Here is a 23074-nt window from a genome sequence, read left to right on the forward strand (position 1 = left end):
AGAGTATTAATTTTAAAACCCTGACGTATATGATTTGGCACATGCATTGCACGGATAATCCATTAGAGGGCAGTATCACGCAGCTGATTGCTTTTCCAGCTTTTCCGCCCCAATTGAGTAAGGAGAGACACCTACCTATACTTATTAATAGTGGGAAATGTTCTTTATGATTTTTGAAAATATTAATATGTTTGATATGTCTGTTGATTGTTATATTTTTCACATTTATAGATAAATATAAAGGATTTAAAGCTCTGCGACCACATGTATCAAATATGACACAAATAAAAAGTCATATGTGGAAGTAAATTTTTCTCCCAAAACATTTTTTGTTTGTTCAAAAGGACCAATAAATACAGAATTTCCTCATATATTTCATGGTTCAGGCTTTATAAGGCTAAATGTTTCCTTCTTTTCACCGTCGTCCAGGAGCGGCGGAGAAGAGCTCTAAACACGGCGCAGAGGATCGCACCCAGAACATCATCATGGTCCTCAAAGACCGCATGAAGATCCGCGAGAGGAACAAACCGGAGATCTTTGAACTCATTCAAGAGGTCTTCTCCGTCCCCAAGGCCACACACGGCACCCAGATGAAGCAGATCAAACAGAGCGTACTCGACGGCACCTCCAAATGGTCGGCCAAGATCAGCATCACGGGTGCGTTAGACACGACGTTGGTCATCAGACTCACTCAACACCGACTTCACTTGTGTGCTCTTTGTTCCCTTTTCGTAGTGTTATGTGCCCAAGGTTTACAAGCCAAGGATAAAACTGGCTCCAGTGATCCCTATGTCACCGTCCAGGTGGGAAAGACCAAAAAGAGGACCAAAACTATCTATGGAAACCTCAATCCTGTTTGGGAGGAGACCTTCAATTTGTGAGTGGACACCCTACAACATATCCAAGCGACATGACCTGCTCTTTTAATGTTGTGGTTTTTTTTGTGCCGTCAGGCGATTACATTTATTTTTCCTTTCTTATTAATCTAATTAATTACAGGATTAGAAATGTGTTAATTTAATTAATCGATTTTAATCTCATATCTGATAAAGGTCCCCAAATAAAGAATTTGAAATCTAGGACATTACAAAGTTGTAGTGCATGATTAATCAATTAACTCATTCAATGCCATCCACGAATTAACTTGGGTTATTAAATCCAACTGTTAAATACACTGAGAAGAGAAGATTTTAAATACACATTTTATTGTTGAAGTGTGTTTCACAAATGAAATTCCAAAGAAAAAGTTTAAGCACATCAGCAAGCCAATTAGACCAGGCATTATAAAAAGATCATCTAAACTTCCTGTTTCTGGTTTACAGGTAGTTTAAGAGGGTTTTTTTTATATAGCAATATTTTTTAGAAAAATGAAAGGCAACATTTTGACACTTGCAACTTCAGAGCAATTTTTAACATTGAAAATATGATTGGACAAAATTCGCAAACGGCCAAATTTCAAATGCTTGTGCGTTGATTTACCACTCATGCGTTGATTTTCAAAGCAAGCTAATTTGCAGCGTAATTAATTAATCTAATTAACACGTTAAACTGACAGCCCGAGTTTTTTTTATGTATAATTTTGAGGTGAAAAATGAATTTAATCCATTGTGGAAAAAGGCTGTGTCTGTATCACACACTCTAAAAACTGTTGGGTCAAAAATGGACCGATCCTCTACTTTGAGTCAATAAATTGGTCTTTTAGTGTAAAACAACTCATAAATATTGGTCATATCCTTTACTTGGGCCAAAAAATTGGGTCATTTTGTATAAAACAACCCAGAAAGTTGGGTCAAATTGACCCATAAAGTGGATCTGTCCATTTTTTATCCATAATTGGGTTACTTTTGACCCAATTGTTTTTAGAGTGTAAAATTTGGAAAAAGTGAATACTTTAAGTAAATACCATACAGTGTTCCCTTGCTATAACGCCTCGCTCTATCGCGGTTTTTTTTGTGCAATTTTGCATGCATTTTCGTTTTACAGTATTGTACCTATTTTATAAATGTATGTAGGTTTGAACATTGAGAATGTTTAAACAAGAGTGAAATGTGAGAAAATGTTGATTGTGTCTTTAGTGAATGCCACAACTCTTCGGATCGCATCAAGGTGCGAGTTTGGGATGAGGACGACGACATCAAGTCCCGCGTGAAGCAAAAGTTCAAGCGGGAGTCCGACGACTTTCTCGGCCAAACCATCATCGAGGTCCGCACTCTGAGCGGAGAGATGGACGTATGGTACAACCTGGGTGAGTCGTACATCTTTACGATGTCCTCCGAGAGGCTCGGCTGACTTATTTTGAACACGTTTGTTGGACTCTTCAGACAAGCGCACGGACAAATCAGCCGTGTCCGGGGCCATCCGCATGCATATCAATGTGGAGATTAAGGGCGAGGAGACGGTCGCTCCCTATCACGTTCAGTACACCTGTTTGCATGAAGTAAGTGTTTTTTTTTTTCTATTGCACCTAATTTGGATTCATATACTCTTCAAAAAATATTCCAATATTGGTCAAAAACTGGACCATTTACCTCAACACTCGTCTCAATCAATTTGATTTTCTCTCCTGCAGAACCTCTTCCACTTTGTGACCGACATCCAGAACACGGGTGTGGTGAAGATCCCCGATGCCAAAGGAGACGATGCGTGGAAAGTGTATTACGAGGAGACGCCTCAGGAGATAGTGGACGAGTTTGCAATGCGTTACGGCGTGGAGTCCATCTACCAAGCCATGACGTATGCTCCCTTATGTTCTCAAAATGATAGTGACCATGAATGAAAGTGGTTCCAAAATGCACTTTTTTGGGGGGGGGCTCTTGCAGTCACTTTGCCTGCCTGTCGTCTAAGTACATGTGCCCGGGCGTGCCTGCGGTCATGAGCACCCTGCTGGCCAACATCAATGCCTACTACGCGCACACCACCCAGGCTACGAACAACGTCTCCGCCTCAGACCGCTTTGCTGCGTCCAACTTTGGGGTGAGTCACGGTACACAAATGCAACCAATGTTTCATTCACGGAACGTTATTGTTTTGTCAGACGCACTTTAGGCACTAGCAAGAGCCAAGATCACGAATAAGTCGGAATTTTATCAAGAATTTGACACAGTGGCAGCACTTTATAATTAGGACTTTTAAATTGTTCATAATCAGTGTTGGGAACGTTACTTTAAAAAAATAATTACTTATAGTTACTCATTGCTTGCTTAAAAAAAGTAACTGAGTTAGTAATTGAATAACTTCATAATAAAAGTAAAGTAACTATTTTCACTACTTAAAAAAATGTTTTATATCAAGTATTTTTTCATATTATTCTTCTTCTTATTATTATTATTATTATATTTTAAGGAATTCAAATTATGTCCAGATTGTTTTAATTTATTTTTGTGAATATTTATGTCACACAAATGCCTCCTCGCTACATAATGACATATCATATAATAATAATGATAATAATAATAATATCTACCCTATCCAGCCTGTTTTCCTCCAACAACCAACACAGGTGTTTCAAACGATCAGCTAATCAGCAAGCTCTGCATAAAGCCTGATAACGTTCCTCAGCTGTGTTGGCGGAAGGAGACATGGAAAACAGGCTGTATAAGGGTACTCAAGGACCAGGGTTGAGAAAGATTATGTAAATGTACTTAATGAATTTGCTACAGTTTTTAACAAGAGACAACGATTCTGAAATACATCTTAACTCATCATTTAATTCATCGCCACACACACCTGACAATGTTTTTGCTGCAAATTCACCGAGAATAATTTATATCCACAGAAAGAACGATTTGTCAAGCTTCTTGATCAACTTCACAACTCCCTGAGGATCGACCTGTCCATGTACCGAGTAAGATAGCAGACTCGTGTCCACTGTTTTGCATAGATGGATGAATTTATCAGTGGTGGTCTTGAATTCATCATGATTACCCATTATTTTTATTCAAACACTGTGGTGCCTTGAGATATCTATTATTTCATTCTGTAGCCATGCTTGCATCAAAAATCAAGTTTCCTTTTTTTGTGCGTGTGACTGCAGAACAATTTCCCAGCCAGCAGTCCCGAGAGGCTGCAGGACCTCAAATCCACGGTGGACCTCCTCACCAGTATCACCTTCTTCAGGATGAAGGTATCGCCTCTTCCTCGCTCTTCCTTGTTGTTCTACTTGTGGATTAAAAGCGACCCCTCTGATTCGGCTGTTTATTCAGGTCCAAGAATTGCAGTCTCCACCCAGAGCCAGCCAGGTGGTAAAAGACTGCGTGAAAGCCTGTCTCAACTCCACTTACGAGTACATATTTAACAACTGCCACGAGCTGTACAGCCGCGAGTACCAGACAGACCCGGTGAGCTGCTCAGCGAGGGACTAAAAATGAAGACGCGGATGCCAGCTCACGAATAGTGAAAATCCACATATAATTCACACAAATTATAAAAGCATTGAGAATTTTTTTTTTTTTTTCAATCCCCCAAAAATTATTGGGGGAAAAAAAACGAGGATAAACTTCCAATAAGCATAAAAACGATGGTGAAAATGAGGGTTGGCTCCAAAAAGAAAAAAAAAATATTGTAAAAATAAATCAATAAATTCAAAAATGCCATAAGGTGCTGAACCACGAAGATGTATTTCTAGTCAAAATGTTACATATTTACTGTATTTCCTCAAATAGAGGCCATTCCACTAAAAAAAAAAAAAAACATGTGTAAACCCTCAAAGGCCAAATTTGGTTAATCTATAATCTTTTCACAAATTATACTATTGGTCTTTCCCCTTGTCATGTTTTATTTTATTTAACAAATTATTAACCAATTTAAAGTGTTAGAAATAGTTTAAGGACAAAATTAATAACTTTATATATTTTTTTTCCCATGAAAATAATATCTCTTCCTTGAAAAAGGAAAACAAAATTATATTGCACAATTAGCCACATGCTGCTTCACCAAGTCTACTGGATTTATCATAATATAATATAATATAATATAATATTCAGTTTCACCTTCTGTTGGGGAAAAATGTAAAAAATTATTGTATCATCATGTCTTTGGGTTCTTCATCATGCAAAGCAGGAAACAGTATACTACCTTTTTTTTCTTTTCTTTTTTTTGATTGATGGTTCATTCATCCTTTTTTTTTGTCTTTATCCAGGCTAAGCAGGGGGCAGTGCCTCCAGAGGAGCAGGGGCCCAGCATCAAGAACCTGGACTTCTGGTCCAAACTCATCACCCTTATTGTCTCCATCATCGAGGAAGACAAGAACTCCTACACACCCTGCCTCAACCAGTTTGTCTTTACCAAATTCTGTATCGCCATCTGTTTTTATTATTTTTTTCCCCCCTCTCACTCTCTTCTGTTGTTTTCCATCCAGATTCCCTCAGGAGCTCAATGTGGGTAAAATCAGCGCTGAAGTGATGTGGAACCTGTTTGCTCAGGACATGAAATATGCAATGGAGGGTGAGTCAACACCGGGAGCCGCTACTCCTTGGAGTAATGCTGCTGCTCCACTCGACAGTATTAAACCACTCATGACCGTGAATATATATATACACTTTTTCTTTTTCTTTTTTTAACCATCATATATGTAGAATTTGCAATTTCAAAACAATTAGTGTGGGACTTAACTCCAACAGATGAAAACACAGAATCCTGTTTAAAACTTCAATTACAAATGACAAACTAATTGATTTCTATGATATTTTTTACATTAAGCAGTGAGATATGCTAGTACATTTTTTATTTTAATTCACGCCTAGAAGTTACTACCGTGTAACCTTTGAAGATTGGATATAATTATTTATTTTCATTAGATTTGATTATTTGTTTTAATAATACACAGGTATTTTTTAAATTTTAAACCTATTGCATACAGTTTTTTTTTTTTTTTTATTGGGTACAGTTATTACAAATACTAAAACTGGGGTCATTTCTAGTAACATTTCATTGTTTTTTATATCAAGTATTTGTTTATATTATTATTATTATTATTATATTTTAAGGAATTCAAATTATGTCCAGGTTGTTTTAATTTATTTTTGTGAATATTTATGTCACACAAATGCCTCCTCACTCCATAATGACATATCAAATACTAAAACTGGGGTCATTTCTAGTAACGTTTCACTTTTTTTTTTCATTTTAATTTTGTAACATTTTAGTGATGCACTTTTAATTCGTATTTACACATGTAGGATGCTTCCAGTTTGACAACGGGACAAATTATTGTAGATTATAGCTAACTTTTAAATTGTTCATCTTTATGTTAAGATAAGATAACTTTGCCTTATTGTCAATTTTTGGTCTTGATTCATTTTTAAGGTGCAAGACTTGTTTGCTATCAGGCAGATTTCTCCCGTAACAATGTGGCAGCAAAATCGTTTTATCAAAATTAGATTAGAACTCGTGAAGACGCCAGATAAACAAAACCCAGTTACAATATTCATATTATTACTAATTTTATCAGGCAAGCAGACTTACATCAGGGGAAAACTTGCTGTTATTCTTTTCTCAGAACACGAGAAAAACCGCTTGTGCAAGAGTGCCGATTACATGAACCTGCACTTCAAGGTCAAGTGGCTTTACAACGAGTACTGCAAAGATCTTCCTTTCTTCAAGAGCAGAGTGCCGGAGTATCCTGCGTGAGTTGCAGCCTGCGGCAATGAAAAGCAACGATGTTCACCGTAAATATTCCAACGTATCGCTCCCTATAGGTGGTTCGAGCCTTTTGTGATCCAGTGGCTGGATGAAAACGAGGAAGTTTCTCGTGATTTCCTGCACGGCGCGTTGGAGAGAGACAAGAAAGATGGGGTAAACACCTTTTCAAAGTCCCCCAAAATTGCTGAGCTGTTGTTCAGGCGGAATGACTGTAATCTCTCCTTTTGTGCTTGCTCAAAGCTATCACTTCTCTCCTCCCTTTCAACGCCTCCTCCCGCTCTTTCCACATCTCCTTTTTCAAAGACTCCTTGGCATTATTAACACGGAGACAGTGTTGTGCTTGCCGGCTTCAAATAGCTGCATGAGAGTTGTTTAAAAGGGGTTCTTATTACGGGAAACCGGGTTTAAAGACCTCATTCCAGAGATTTTGCAGCAGGAAAACTGTCCTTACCTCATTAGCGAGACTCCCTGGAGGGACACCTGAACACTCTGTTCGATGCATAAAAATAGACATTAACTCGTTCACTGCCATTGACGGCTATAGACGTCAAGAATTCATTTGAATTATTTCTATTAGTATCACATTTTTTTTCACTTTTGTTAACAAGAGTATGAAAACCGAAAAAACATTTTTTATTGTACATTTAGAACAGATATCAAATTTGTGATTAATCGTGAGTTAACTAGTGAAGTCATGTAATTAATAACAATTAAAAAAAAAAATCGCCTGATGCCCCTAATTAAAAAAAGAAAAGATTATAAAAAATTTGGGGTGTCAGACGATTAGAATTTTTAATCGTAATTAATCGCATGACTTCAATAGTTTTATATCTGTTCTAAATGTACAATAAAAAAAAATATCAAGGTTTTCATATTCTTGTTAACAAAAGTGGGAAAAAATGTTAAACTAATAGAAATAGTTCAAATGAATTTTTGACGTTTATAGCCGTCAATGGCAGTGAATGAGTTAAACAACAGCCAGTTGTCATATCAGGGTATACAAATGGTAGCATTTCCTAGTGGGTTTTACTTCTATTTTTATTAGCGCTATACAGCGATTACATTTGAATTATTTTTTATTTCAAATTTTCCATAATTAATTATGATTCATCACATTTTCCTACTTGTGTTTTTCTACTTTTGTCCTCCAGTTCCAGGTCACATCTGAGCATGCCCTGTTCTCTTGTTCGGTGGTGGATGTGTTTTCCCAACTCAACCAGAGCTTTGAAATCATCAGGAAGTTAGAGTGTCCGGATCCGCAGATCGTTGGACACTACATGAAACGATTTGCAAAGGTCAGTCATCCATAGTTAATTAACTCATTCACTCCCCGCCATTTTCACTGAAACAACCCCCTTCGTTACCGGCTGTTTCCACAGAATATTGTGTTCTTTTGCTATAAAAACATGGAACCTACCAAAAGAATGATTAGAGTCTCTTCTTTCATAAGGTAAAAAAGTATATTGCCATTTTGCAGCAATTAGCATTAGAATATAGCTAAGTTTCATCATTATTCACAAACCTGTTGAAAACACTGCAAAAAAGAGCTTGTTGTTAACATGGCCCTGGCTGATCTCTGCTGTCACCTGCTGGCCGTTTTTTGTAATAACTACCATTGCGCTACGCTTTCTATTCAGTTCAGAGGCTGCATCAAAGCCTTCTGTATGCTCTCATAAAAAAAAAAAAAACATTTAAAAAAAAATTATAAATATGTTTTTGGGGATGCAAGGCAAAGTATTAAAAACATATTTATACATTTTTGGGTTTGAATGACTTAATACATTTCTGCTTTGAATGGCCCCAGGACAGAGCCTTGAGGTACACCAGAGTTACACTTAGTAACACTTAACACAAATCCAAACTGTGGGTGTTTTTTTTGTTCTTGTATCCCTCTCCAGACCATCAGCAACGTCCTCCTGTCATACGCCGACATCATCTCCAAGGTGTTTGCCAATTACGTCAATATGGAGAAAGTGGTAAGACACTGGAGCCGTGTGTGTTTCAAGTTGTTTTTATGCTAAAATAATCATAATTGTGTCAATTATTAAGTAATTAATTTGATCTGTTTTAGCCCTGCATCCTTATCAACAACATCCAACAGTTGAGAGTGCAGCTGGAGAAGATGTTTGAGGCCATGGGTGGAAAAGATGTGAGTCCTCCATTTTTCCTCAATGTTGCTTAACTCATTCACTCCCAGCCATATTCACTGAAGCAACCCCCCTTTGCTCCCGGATGTTTAACTGGATTTTGACTGATTTTGCAAGGCCCACAGAATATTGTGTTCTATTGCTATAAAAGAATAGAACCTACCAAAAGATTAGGGTCTCTTCTTTCATTAGGAAGAAAAAGAACATTCCTATCTGTTTCCATTTTGCAGCAATTAGCATTGGAATATAGCTAAGTTTTATCTGTTTAAAACTGTGGGCAAAACGGGGGGTTTTTTGCAACATGGCCCGGTTGATCTCTTATACTCTGCTGCCATCTGCTGGCCGTTTTTTTGCAATAACTACCATTGCTTTAAGCAACTTCTTCAGGTCAGAGGCTGCATCAAAGCCTTCTGTATGCTCTAGCATAAAAACACATTAAAAAACATATAAATACGTTTTTGGGACCATGGCAATATTTAAAATAATGTTTTTATACGTTTTTGGGAGCAAATGAGTTAATTAAGGCAAATAACTAGTCGAGATCCATTTTACAATTGTAGGCTTGACTGTATAGTGACTTAAAAAGATGTTTTTGTGTTCAGCTCTGTGTTGAGGCCAGCGACATCCTGAAGGACTTGCAGGTTAAACTCAACAATGTCATGGATGACCTCAGTCGAGTCTTTTCCGTCAGGTACTCGGGGCTCACATTCTTGTGTGCACTCTGCATTGCACTCTCATTTCATTAAATTTTTTTCAAACAGTTTCCAGCCTCACATCGAAGAGAATGTGAAGCAGATGGGCGACATCTTGGCGCAGGTAAAAGGGACGTCAAATGTCGGCAACGCCAGCAGCGTGGCCCAGGATGCTGACAACGTGCTACAACCCATCATGGAGTTCCTGGACAGCAAGTGAGTCAGTCAACTATTTTGTTTTGAAAACAGCGTCTACAGGACACTGTGTCGTAGTGCCGAGTACAAATGAGATCTAACAGGACTGGACTGGTACAAATAATCGGCCACGGCATTTTGACTTTCTCGATTCTTAACCACCCTTAGCTACATAGCTCTACCACTGATGTTTTTTGGTTCAGTTAGATATCTATATTGTAAATGGATGAATGGGCTGCTCCTTATAAATTATAGGCCGGTCTCTCGGGGTCAAATGGAGGAAAATAATCATTGAATAGCACCACATTGGCCCCAAAGGACACGGACGGGCCCACCGGGCATCTACCCTGGTTGCCAGATGGCCAGTCCAGCCCTGAGATCTAATACAAACAGCTTTCACTGTCGATTTTTCATCATCATTTTCCCCCCTTTCTCGTCAGCCTGACTCTGTTTGCCAAGATCTGCGAGAAGACGGTGTTGAAGCGTGTGCTGAAGGAGTTGTGGAAGCTGGTGATGAACACCATGGAGAAGACGATTGTTCTGCCGCCGCTCACCGATCAAACGGTGAGTGCGCGTCACTTGAGGAACGCAAAAGTCATACAGGCATGCGCAGGAAGCCACGATGTAGGACGACATCCAAACTGCTGCATAAATCTATCAACCGTGCAAATCCACAGGGATTGTTTTGCCTCCTAAGCATGGAAGTTTGAATCAATCCACACACTATAAACAGTAATCGGGTGATTCAAAAACATCATCAACCATCATAACTATTTTTTAAAAAATGTTTTTATAGTATTGTCTTTACTAAGTATTTTAGAAAATGGGTGATAAAAGGCAAAAACAAACTCTCCCACCCACCTTTAACTAATTCACTGCCATAAATTCATTAAAAAAAAAGATTATTTAAAATTAGGGGCGACAGGCGATTAATTTTTTTTATTGTAATTGATTACATGACTTCACTAGTTAACTCACAATTAATCACAAATTTTATATCTGTTCTAAATGTACATTAAAAAAATATAGGTTTTCATACTTTTGTTAACAAAAGGGAAAAAAAATGTTAAACTAATAGAAATAGTTTAAAGGATTTTTTTACGTTTATAGCCGTCAATGGCAATGAATGAATTAAAAAAAAAAAAGAAAACATTATAAAAAATTTGGGGCGTCAGGCGATTAGAATTTGTAATCATAATTAATCGCATGACTTCCCTAGTTAACTCACAATTAATCACACATTTTATATCTGTTCTAAATGTACAATTAAAAAATTCTAAGTTTCATGCTCATGTTAACAAAAGTGGGGAAAAAATGTAAACTTATAGAAATAATTTTTTGGCGTCAATGGCAGTGAATGAGTTAATTTATTACCCCCACATTCTTGGGAAACTTACTGTATGTCTTTGCATGTGGGAAAGGAGAGACAGTCACCAATGCACTTTTCAATACATATGGAATTTTCTATACATTTATTACTTAATGTTAAAAAAAAGTGTGTTTTATTAGGTATGACTATAATTTTAGGCATATGAGACATTTTAATATTTTACTGTAAAAAAAAAAAATCTGATGGGCGAGCTCACATTAACTCCATATGCGAAACATTCATTACCTCATGCATTCTGTCGGTGCCATTTATACAGAACAGCGACATGAAAAAAGGTGAGAACATACACGCACACACACGTCCAGATGTTAAGTTGGCAATGACAAGAAAGGGAAATGGGGGCGGAGTGTGTGAGAAGGAAGAACAAAGGCGCCTTGAGTGTGCTGCAATTCAAAAATGGCTCACAGTAAAGGAGTGCATCATATCATTTGCATACCAGCTCAGGTCTGCTCTCCACTATGTCAACCAAAGGATGTGGCCCTCTTCCCAAAAAAAAGTCACGGTACATTTTGGAAAGCAGCCTGTTTTGTTTTATTTTATATATATGTGCTCTATTTGTGTTTGGTTATCATTTGAAGAGCCTCATATCGCTGTAAAAAAAGAAAAGAAAAAGAAATTGGTCACAAAGTATTAAAGTCTTCCTTACTGGTTTTTAATCCAAACAATTGGTTCCCTCCAGGACTTGCGGGGGTCTTTCTTTTTATTTGTGATGGATGTGGGGCTCTTTGCAGCTTGACTGACCTTTCTTTCTGGTTGTTGTGATTATTATGACCATCCTGCTCCCACCGCTCTCCCTCCACAGATGATTGTAAGTACAGCACTCCTGCGTGTGTGTCTGTCTGTCCGTCTGCGCTTCTTGCTGTATGTGGCTGTTTGTTTTTTTGTTTGTTTTTTACCCGCCCTGCCCCCGCATCTCACCAGCCTCTCTTGCGTCTTCTCTTTTCTTGCAGTGTTAATTAAACCGAACAAAAAGGCAGTGGTGAAATATGTCCACAATAACTTAAAAAAAAAAAAGTCTACCCAAAGCTTAACTGCAATCAAATAATCATTTAAACAATTTTAAATAAAAGACAAATTAACACTGTTCTTCTCTTCCTCTCCTCTTCTGTCCTTCTTTGTCTTTTTAATAGACAGACGCATGGTGCATTTCTATTTCTATAATAGGCCTCCTGTCCTTAAAAAAAAAAAAACATTCTCGACCAATCAGTGCTCTCCTTCTTTGGTCTCCTCTTCCTGAGTCCGCCCCTCAAACAGGAAGTGGCACTCCTTGCTCGTGCCTAGTGTTGCCTTGTTTCTTCTCGTGCACTGGAACCCCAAAGGTCGAGGGTCAGTCCAATCCCTCGGACGCCACCTTTCCCCCGTACACCTTTCTCACCTGTTTGAAGTGTTGCCCCCTCCTCCCCCTAAAACTCCCCCACTGTGGGTTTGTTGCTTGCATCTGATCTCTTTCAACACTGCAGTCTTCTCCCAGTGACGTGTACGACGCTATCCTGTGCTGTTTGTCTCTCTGCAGACCTTTCATGTTGGTCTGTCCTGGTTTGCTCATGTTCTGTTTGTTCACCAGGATGACTGTTAGTGATGGTTCTCGTCATGTCAGTATGGCTTCATAAGCACAGTGGGTTCAACATACAGACCGATAGATTGTCAAGCAAGGCTGATTTGGGTTCAAAAAGGTGCATTTGAGGTGTTTAAAAAAATTATCGCGATACAGTAATGTACCCATAAACCTCTAAGCAATGATGTAAAGGTGGTCTTATAAACAAACAAACAAAAAAAAAATTGTATTTTTTTGGGGGGGTGAGAAGTAGGTTTTAAAATATAAATAATGAAGACTAATCTGCACCATCACCTAAAGCTTAAGTTGTTTTTATCTTTATTTTCTTTACAGTAAATAATGTGGATATGTCTTTTTTAGATTTCAATGTATTTCCTCCGCAACTACAAATGTTGACTAGTCATGTACTGTATCTTCTAGACTAGAGAAATATTTCAAACAAAAAACAGCTAATTTGGAAAATATAATATAGAATTAAAATAAAATGAACAGATTTCCGTACTGCCTAACGTTTTAGTTTTAGTATCGTTTCGCTGTCTCATGTTAAGCTAGACAATTATACTCATTAAACTTCTTTTTTTTTTCAATGGCAGACTATTTGGAAAAGTAAAATATATACTGCGCCGGGTTTCCCCCAGCGTTTTATAACCTTGGTGGGCCGCCAGGATTTTCTGCTTATTCTTTTTATTTTTCCTGGTGGAAACCTTACTTGAATGGTCCAAAAAAAATATTTTATTTATTTTTTAGACAAAAGGAAGTTAATGCTATGAAATTTGCCCAAAAATGACTTTTATGGTGTTTTTTTTTTAATGTTTTTTTTGGGGGGAGTGTTTCTAGAAAAAACAATTCTCATGGTATTATACAGCTGCCTTCATACATTATTTCCAAAGCACATATATAATATAGTGTATTTTTGTCTCTTCGAGACAGCAAAACACATGCGTTTTTACATTGTGTACATTTTGTACATGTGAAACTTGAGTTAAAACAAATACAGCCAATAAAGCACATCACAAAACCCATTTGCCACTAAAGAGTGTCATTTGGGGATTATTACATACGGTTGCTTTGGCGAGCGTGCTAAATGAAAGGACGTGCCACTTCTGGCGATGACGAATTTGTGGCCCATCTTGCCAATGAGTGCAGCAACTGGCGAGTGCTCCATGTATTAACCACGTGCTCTCTTTCCAGGGGAGGCTGAAGAACGCTTCTCACAGCGACGTAAGGACTAAACCCCTTCAGATAAATGTCTCGTGTCTCTCTCTCCTCCTCCATGTCTCTCTCTCCTCCGTGTCCTTGTCTTTCCCTCAGCTGCCCACTGAAACAAAGTCATGGAAATATAGATTTGGATTTTCCCACACTTCCTTGTGTTTTCATACAACATTCCTCTTTTTGTAAAGTCAGAAACGGTAACTGCCTGCAAACACTCAGCTCTACTATATCAAAATGCAGTTGAATTTAGATGTGTTTGGACAATGGCTTAAGTTTTTTGTTTTGTATGATTTTGCCTTAACTCATTCACTGCCATTGACGGCTAAAGACGTCAAAAATTCATTTGAACTATTTCTATTAATTTAACATTTTTTTTCCACTTTTGTTAACAAGAGTATGAAAATCTAGAAAAAAGAATATTGTACATTTACAACAGATATAAAATTTGTGATTAATCGTGAGTTAACTATAGTCATGCAGTTAATTACATCAAAAAATTTAATTGCCTGACACGATTTAAAAAAGAAAAAGAAAAGATGACTTCACTAATTAGCTCACTATTAATCACAAATTTGATATCTGTTCTAAATGTACAATAAAAAAATCTAGGTTTTCATGCTCTTGTTAACAAAAGTGGAAAAAATGTTAAACTAATCGAAATAGTTAAAATGAATTTTTGACGTCTATAGCCGTCAATGGCAGTGAATGAATTAATAAACTACCACAGTGGATATGAAATCAAACAATCCAGATGTGATTGAAGTGTAGGCTTTCATCTTAAATCATTTTGTCTTGTTTTCAAGTCATTTTGCAAAAAATGGAATTTGCCATTTGGAAATGATAGACATTTTATGTTGAATATAGTAATTGACTTTAAATAACAAATGCATGAATTAATGAGTAGCTATGCAGCTAACTAAGCCAACCATAGTCCATACAAAGAGCGGTCAACTTCAAAGTCCACTTGGAAGGTGGAAGGTCAGGGGCTGACAGGGTCGGCAACGGATGATCAATTTTACAAAAAATGGCTAGAGAATCTTGCACGGGGGCGTACTGAACAATCTGGCAGAAGTCAATGATCAGAGAGAGGAGCAAGTGAGTGGAAAAGCACTCGGAAAGCGCAATAGTGACTAATGGTGGCGAATGAGACCCGTGCCATTTTGTTCAGGCTTTGATTCTTATTTGTTACTGTATCAATTGTTGGAGGCTTCGAGTGTCTCAGATCCATTGTGGTGGTGTATAAAGGCGAAATCATAACTCTGGCGTTGTCCAAACTGTAGTTTAAGGTGCAAATAGCGTTTTTTTTTGTTTGTTTGTTTTCCCCCACTCAGCAGAATGAAGATTATCTAGAAGAACTACGCAACACTGATGTTAAGCAGCTAGTTTGTGTGTGTGCATGGATGCGTGTACATCAAGTGCTTTGGAATATGGAGAAAAAAAAGTAGCCTGATATTTTGTAATGAGGTGACTGTTTATGTACTGTATGTCGCTGTCTTCTGTGTATTTCTGCCTTGTTCTGTACTTTTATCATGATCAGTCACTATTAGGCTCACATCATTACAATCATCCTCTCCTATCTTTTTTCTTCTTCTTCTTTCTGTTTCTTCCCGCAGGGCACTCAGCTCATCTTTAACGCTGCCAAAGAGCTCGGTCAGCTGTCCAAGCTGAAGGTACTGTCAAACCTTTCTTTTTAACGATGCCCCTCTTGTTGATGTGTTGTAAAATTCAGTCTAATTGAGCGCCTTGCTCTGTATCAATCAATCAATCCATCAAACTTTATTTTATTATTATTATTATTATTATTATTATTATTATTATTATTTTTATTATTATTATTATTATATTATATTTATTTAATTTTGTATAAGTAGCACCCACAAAATTTGCTCTGTTTTAAAAGCCACAGTCAAGAAGTAGCCAGTCAACAAGCTAAACTCAAGCTAATGCGGCAGTTCCACAAAGCAGAGAGAATATGTATTTTAGGATATGGATTAGCATATTGTTATGCCAACATAACAGTTGTTTGATGGTTTTAAATGACCGCAATAGCGATGATAATTTTTTATAGCTTCTCCATACGGTGTTTCCATTCAATGTTAGCATTAAGCTAGCAGACAACTGCCAGCTATCTGCTGAGCTAAACATCGCACATTTAGGGAAAGCGGAATACATGTGAATATGAGAGAGAGAGGAAGAAAAACACTGCCAGCCTTACTGTAGGAAATCGTACAAAATCTGCAATAGTTAGCTTGAGCTCTGTTTTAAAAGCCACGGTCAAAAAGTAGCCAGTCAACAAGGTAAACTCAAGCTAATGCAGCAGTTCCACATAGCAGAGAGAATATGTATTTTAGGATATGGATTAGCATATTTTTATGCCAACATAACAGTTGTTTGATGGTTTAAAATGACCGCAATAGAGATGCTAATTTTTTTAGCTTCTCTATACAGTGTTTCCATCCAATGTTAGCGTTAAGCTAGCAGACAACTGCCAGCTATCTGCTGAGCTAAACACTGCACATTTAGGGAAAGCAGAATACATGTGAATATGAGAGAGAGGAAGAAAAAAAACTGCCAGCCTTAGTGTAGGAAGTCATACAAAATCTACAATAGCTAGTTTGAGCAGAATACTAATCCAAATGTTTGTGAATGTGATTTAAAATTGTGATCAGTTATCAGTTCAACATGGAGCTCATCCAAACATTCACAAATCGTAAACACGAGTTAGAGAACGTGACGCTCCCGGGACTGGGAAAATCTGCAAATAAGCCGCATCTTTGTTTATGCCGCAGGGGTAAAAGCTTGCAATTCAGTCTTTTTCTTTTATTTATGGTACTTCATGAGTCTCCCTAATGGCACTGCTTCTTGTTCAGGAGCACATGGTTCGCGAAGAGGCCAAAGCGCTCACGCCCAAGCAGTGTGCGGTCATCGAACTGGCTCTGGACACCATCAAGGTAGGAATACACTGACTGTACGCAGACTCTCTTTTTTTAAAATTACATTTGAGCTAGTCCTTTGACATTTCTGATGCAATTGCCATAAATCAATCCAAATAAACTCGCAGAAGCAGTTACAGTCAGACCAAATAAAACATGATGAGTTTCAAGATAGTTAGTGATCTAATTTATCCTCTAATATTGTTTTCAAAGTCTTAAAATTAAGGACAGGTGAAAACGTGGCGGAAAGAAAAACTTTCCAGGAATATTTCTCTTCAGCGATTTAATTTTGGAGCTTCTAAATGAGCCGAGGGATGACATGGATCCAATCACAAGAAGGAGTCATGCCACTGAAAAATCACCTTTCACCTCTGAATTTCCTTGCACCACAATGTGACAATTGATGCTTGCCACTTGTACAACTGCTGCCAATTGCTACACACAAACACATCCAACAACCAAATTTCGCACCTGCTATTGGAATCTCAGAATTTCCATTTTACACAGAATTTTTGAGTATGGTTTTCCAGTTTGGGGCGTTGGTTAATAACAGCTATTCTCTGCCCGCCTTTGTATTTGTCAGCAATATTTCCACGCTGGTGGCGTTGGCCTAAAGAAGACGTTCCTGGAGAAGAGCCCCGACCTGCTGTCCCTTCACTACGCCTTGTCCCTCTACACGCAGGCCACAGACAAACTCATTAAGACCTTTGTCCAGTCACAGAATGCACAAGGTAACTTGATTCACCTTTTTTTTTTTCACTCTCTCTTATTCCGGTCCACAGTGTTTCTATCGTCTCTCTTTGAAGGGCCATTCTAGTGTTTCCTAAATGCGGCGCTCTTTTATCTAAAAATATGCTCTGTAACGCAAGCTCTCCTGGTCGCCTCAGAGCATAGAGAGGATTTCTTTTACACAGTCCAGCCGCTGTTTGCAATGAAAAGAACAAATATCCATCCTCCATCGTGTCCCTTGTTCACCGCTCGGTCTCCTTTTATTTGGCTGGCAGGCGATCACGTAACAGCGAGAAACACTGTTACAGTGTGGGAGTGGTAAAACATTTTAACAGCTGAATTTTTTCGCCTAATGTCAGCATTGTCCGTCTCCTAATTGTTTGGTCAGAACTAAATTGAATACAGCCAGCTGAGAGTAGTAAAACACGTGTTTGGGGATCACATTCCGGTGAGTATGATTTATTTTATATAAAGATAAATATTGGTTCTGACAATGTGCTGTTATATTTTTGTATACTTGTAAACACCCACCGAAGGCCCAGGCAGCAAAATCATGGCCTGCCACTGCACCCGTCCCATTGATTAAAGGACCTTCCAATGTTTTTAATGTTTTTTTTTTGTCTCCTTTCTCTGTGCACACCCTCCTTCCGCCCCCCAGTGTTCGGCGGCAAGGGGGTGCGGTTCACCGCTAGTGAGGACGTTTACCCAGAGAGGGGTACGTTGCTCCCAGGTTCAAAAGTTTTGAGACACCCAGGACATCCAGAAGGCGTCCAACCCCAATTCCCTACTTCCCCTGCACCTCCATGTATACCCAAACTCTCCACTGCCTGCATAGACTGAATAAACTCCTCCCCCTCTTTTCCTATCGGCCTTTCACCGTCCTTTCGAGTGCACTGACGCGAGCGTTGAGAACTTTTATGCATTCATGCATGCGACGTCCGCGCTGATGTCTGTATGGGTGGCGCTGCACTGAATACATACCCACTCGGTATGTATGAGCAGACACTAAAGCATGATGCGCGGACATCAGACAATCGTAATGCATCAGCAGTATGGAGGCGACCTGACGCAGCATGACGTCATCATGAGAGGCCTGAGGGGGGGCCGAGCGAGCGGATGCGTGACAAATTATCGTTTGAAGGGAAAGTCAATCTCAAACATTTCTTCCTGATAATAATATGTTGTATGTGACCTCACTAGTCTAAACATGACATTCTGATTAATCCGGGGCGGCCATTTTGTCACTTGACATCACAGTTGCTCTCAGGTAACGACCAATCACAGCTCACCTGAAGCTGAGCTGTGATTGGTCGTCTCAGGTAACGACCAATCACAGCTCACCTGAAGCTGAGCTGTGATTGGTTGTTACCTGAGACCTGAGCATTGATGTCATCTTCAGTCGACAGCAAGTGGCAAAATGGCCGCCCCCTGAAATGGATAACAACGGCTGGATTTTGCTACTTAACTCATATTCCACTAATGCTATATTAACCAGAAAACCGTATTTAGACTAGTGAGGCAGCATAAAACATATTATTGTCAAGGTTTTTTTTTTTTTTATTGCTTGTGCATATATATTGGGGTCTCTGAAATTTCTTCGCAAGTGCTGTAAAGAAGTCATTGAGCGAAAGATATGGAGAATATGTCTTGTTTTGTTACTGGAAGGCAAAAGAGGGGGTAGAGTTTTATATTGAATGCTAATTAATCTACCAGGACAAACTGTCTAATGTCCGTCCAATAGAATTTTAGGAGCAGTTCACTAGTCAAAACTAGTTTTATTTTGGGTGTCTTTTTATGCTGCATTCGAGGAAGGTGGGAAATCTGACGCATCCCACTTGGAATCTCCCAGTTCTGACCTCAAAGCGTTCAAATATAAACAACAAAGATGGCTGATAAATGTTCTTGTTCTGGTAAAGACAGTAGGAAATCACATTGGGTTACATAAAGTTACTTAATTAAATTAATTTTGGAATAAATAAATAGATACATTTGTTTATGGTTGTGTAAATTATGTTTTGCCATTCATGGTATTTGTCTCTATGGGGTTCGCCATTGTCGAGTGATGTCAAATTTAAACCGCTCAGTGGGGTCCTTTTCTTCCGACTTCGCAACTCGGATTTCCGAGCTCATAGGGTCGTTCCCGTGCATACTTCCTGATATGAAGTCGAAAAAGTCTGACTTCCCACCTTCCTCGAATGCAGCATTAGTCTTGTAACTGCACCCTTACACGAAGAGCTGATCCGTCAAAGTCACAATCCCATAAACTGCGTTGAACGTCACTCATTTGGTGGCAGCAAAAAATGCACTTTCTTGAATGTAGCAGTAAATGTTTGTGAGTCAATGGCATATAAGATCATAAGTCTTAGAAGTGACCCTTGTGGAACACCATGAAGCCAGCTTCACGGATCAAGTTTGTTGTGAAACCGGTGCATCGCTCCTCCGTGATAAAACCATGCCTAACACTACTTGTAAGAATGACTGCTAAAACAGGACTTCGATCATTGATCATTCTTAACTCATTCACTGCCATTGACGGCTATAGACGTCAAGAATTCATTTAAATTATTTCTATTAGCTTTTTTTTTTCACTTTTGTTAACACGAGCATGAAAACCTAGAAACAATGTTTATTGTACATTTAGAACAGATATAAAATTTGTGATTAATCGTGAGTTAACTAGTTAAGTCATGTAATTAATAACAATTAAAAAAATAATCGCCTGATGCCCCTAATTAAAAAAAGAAAAGAATATAAAAAATTAGGGGTGTCCGACGATTAGAATTTTTAATTGTAATTAATCGCATGACTTTAATAGTTAACTCACGATTAATCACAAATTTTATATCTGTTCTAAATGTACAATAAAAAAAATCAAGGTTTTCATATTCTTGTTAACAAAAGTGGGGAAAAAATGTGAAACTAATAGAAATAGTTAAATTGAATTTTTGACGTCTATATCCGTCAATGGCAGTGAATGAGTTAAAATAAGCCCCCTCTTTTTGCCGTACCGAGCCAGAAAAGTTTTCTAATCCTTTATGAACACTCTCCATCGAGTCGAGCAGTCCAGATGGACTCCTGCTGCTCTCTTTGGTCTCGTTAGAAGTTGGCAGCGAGAGCGACAATCCAATAATCCTTCCCGGAGAGCCGACGAGAGCCGAACGCGGGGAACATGCCAGGAACACTCTGCCGTCTAACTCCCACTCACACCTTGTTTAGTGGGCGGCCGGCTGAAAAAACAAACACACGCGCGCGCAGGCCGCTGCCGTCGATGGAGTGAAGACACTCATTAAAACATTGCAAATGAATATCCATCTGTCGCCGTATCCTTCTGGAATTGTTTGGTCGGAAGTACGAGGTGGTGCCGATGCCGCGGTGAAACAATGGAAATGTAATTGTCTGTCATTCCTGGGCAGACTCGGTGGTGACGTGGAAGGTCACCTTTGATGTACAGTGGGAATATCCGCAGTTTTTCCAACTCGATCCCGTGGGTGGGATGGACTTTGGGCAAAAAAGGTTGGGCTGGTTGCCAAGCAATTGCATAGGCAACAGATTGACTCGGAATAGATCGCGCAAGAGTAACCTCGGGCAATGAGCCACATGCTGCTTCACCATGTCCCAAGAAGAAGACATGGTCTGAACACGTTTCTGGTCAATTCCCATTCCAGAATTGACCATCACTAATTTCTCTTTGACTTTCTTTCCCATGTTGCATGTCTTGAAGACGGGGGGGGTAGCAACTTCCTTGAACGTTACCTTTTAGTGACCACCCTGCATCCGAACACATATCTTGCATCTATGAGTGGGCACTAGTATCAAATTGTTAGCGCTCGGGAACCTGTTTTGACGCTTTCTGACAAGGAGAAAATATGAATATGGAGCAGTAGACACCTTCCCACTGCGGAAGTGCCCACTCATAGCAGCTTTAAAATGTCCGAACCTCAACAGCGCAACACTCTGCTTAAATTCTTCCTCTAACGCGCTCATCATAATTATTCGGCCATTTCTAATCCCCCATCTGGAAATGGTCTTCAGCTTTGGTTATGATCGTGAGTCTTGGAGGAGGAGACTTAAAGCAGAGGTCAGGGCAGCTCATGCTAGTAAAACCTGACTTTTTTTTACCGTCTGTCCGTCCCAACCAGGCTCGGGTGTGGACGACGCGGTGGGAGAGGTGTCCATCCATGTGGAGATCTTCACTCACCCCAACACGGGCGAGCACAAGGTCACCGTGAAAGGTATCCTGTTGTGTTCGTGTCGTCATGGAGATGGTCTGATGTGTGAATCGGTTGAGCACATAAATGCAAAATGAAAAAACCTTCAAGAAGATGGTCTCTCAACGCAATTGAAGAAGAGAGATGGGAAGGGGGAACCTGCTTGTCCAGACGGAACGTTTGCTGCCGGCTACACTTTGGATTTCTGGAATGAGTGCAAGATGGTTTGCTTGTTTTTTTCTGCGAAGGATGTGACATTATTTCATTTTGGAATCTTAAAATCCCTGGATGTTGATGCTGCCGGACGCTGGAGCCCCCCTTTATCTTCATGTTCTTGTTTAGGAGCTAGCGAGGTTGTCTCCACGGCAAGGAGACGATCTGTTTTGGAGTTTTGATGTGTATTTATGTATTCCAACCTGTCTATCAGAATTTGCATTTAGAAATAGCTTAGGTGTACTATTTTTATAGATAGTAACCCTTTAAAAGTAAAGTGTTTTTTAAATTACGCAATACTTTTTCTTTGTTTTGTTTTTCTTTACATTTTTGGGGTGCATATCTTGGAAATGTTTTATGTTGGTGGGCTTTCAACTGATGTATCATCATATTTTATTATATTTATATTGGGGTGGCGTGACTCAGTGGTTTGGTGGTTGCCTCCAACCCACAGGGTTGTGGGTTCAATCCCATGCTATTGTGACCATGTCGAAGTATCCTTGAGCAAGACACTGAACCACCAGTTGCTGAATAAGTGAATGAGTAGTCGAATGTAAAGCGCTTTGAGGGCCTTTCAAGGTGGAAAAGCGCTAGTTAAATCAAGTAGCATTTACCATATTTGGGAACTCTAGTATGTATTTAGAGAGTTTAAGGCACTTGGGGCTTTGGTGGGGGTACAGGAAGCTCCAAATATGGCTATGCGACAAAATGACTATTTGGACTCCTTACTTGTTGGTCTGGTGGGCACATGATGGTAAACATTTTGAGCCAATAGAAACTTTGATTATCCAATTGCGTCACTATGAGCTAAGCTATTTGGGGATTTTTTTTTTTAAGTCCGGAAAGTAGGTCAACTGTTGTTTGAACTGCCTATTCACGTTCCAGGAAATGGCCGACAAATCACGTCGGTTTTTGATGTAGAAGACACTCTAACGTACCTTCTCCTCGCTGTGACAGTGGTTGCCGCCAACGACCTGAGGTGGCAGACGCAGGGAATATTCCGTCCGTTCGTGGAGGTCTTCATCATCGGCCCTCACCTCAGCGACAAGAAGCGGAAGTACGCCACCAAGTCCAAAAACAACAGCTGGGCGCCCAAATACAACGAAACGTTCACTTTGTGAGTCGGCACCATGATTGTATTACCCCAAAAAATCTTTTCTG

The 23074-nt window shown here is 39.1% G+C and overlaps 1 protein-coding gene across 1 annotated transcript in view; it reads left to right on the plus strand.

Moving 5' to 3' along the window:
- unc13a (unc-13 homolog A (C. elegans)) overlaps positions 1–23074 on the plus strand; it is a 49351-nt gene that overhangs the window by 21980 nt on the left and 4297 nt on the right. The window contains exons 17-41 of the mRNA XM_077583317.1: positions 430–657; positions 736–877; positions 2076–2245; positions 2322–2437; positions 2570–2733; positions 2820–2973; positions 3776–3844; positions 4034–4123; positions 4203–4337; positions 5138–5271; positions 5357–5442; positions 6497–6623; positions 6696–6792; positions 7791–7934; positions 8538–8615; positions 8711–8788; positions 9389–9477; positions 9548–9694; positions 10114–10237; positions 15444–15500; positions 16701–16781; positions 17347–17494; positions 18151–18207; positions 21632–21724; positions 22871–23030. Coding sequence (XP_077439443.1) covers positions 430–657; positions 736–877; positions 2076–2245; positions 2322–2437; positions 2570–2733; positions 2820–2973; positions 3776–3844; positions 4034–4123; positions 4203–4337; positions 5138–5271; positions 5357–5442; positions 6497–6623; positions 6696–6792; positions 7791–7934; positions 8538–8615; positions 8711–8788; positions 9389–9477; positions 9548–9694; positions 10114–10237; positions 15444–15500; positions 16701–16781; positions 17347–17494; positions 18151–18207; positions 21632–21724; positions 22871–23030 — 2968 coding nt within the window. The remainder of the gene's footprint in view (positions 1–429; positions 658–735; positions 878–2075; positions 2246–2321; positions 2438–2569; positions 2734–2819; positions 2974–3775; positions 3845–4033; positions 4124–4202; positions 4338–5137; positions 5272–5356; positions 5443–6496; positions 6624–6695; positions 6793–7790; positions 7935–8537; positions 8616–8710; positions 8789–9388; positions 9478–9547; positions 9695–10113; positions 10238–15443; positions 15501–16700; positions 16782–17346; positions 17495–18150; positions 18208–21631; positions 21725–22870; positions 23031–23074) is intronic.

This window comes from Vanacampus margaritifer, chromosome 13, assembly GCF_051991255.1.
Source record: "Vanacampus margaritifer isolate UIUO_Vmar chromosome 13, RoL_Vmar_1.0, whole genome shotgun sequence".
NCBI lineage: Eukaryota > Metazoa > Chordata > Actinopteri > Syngnathiformes > Syngnathidae > Vanacampus > Vanacampus margaritifer.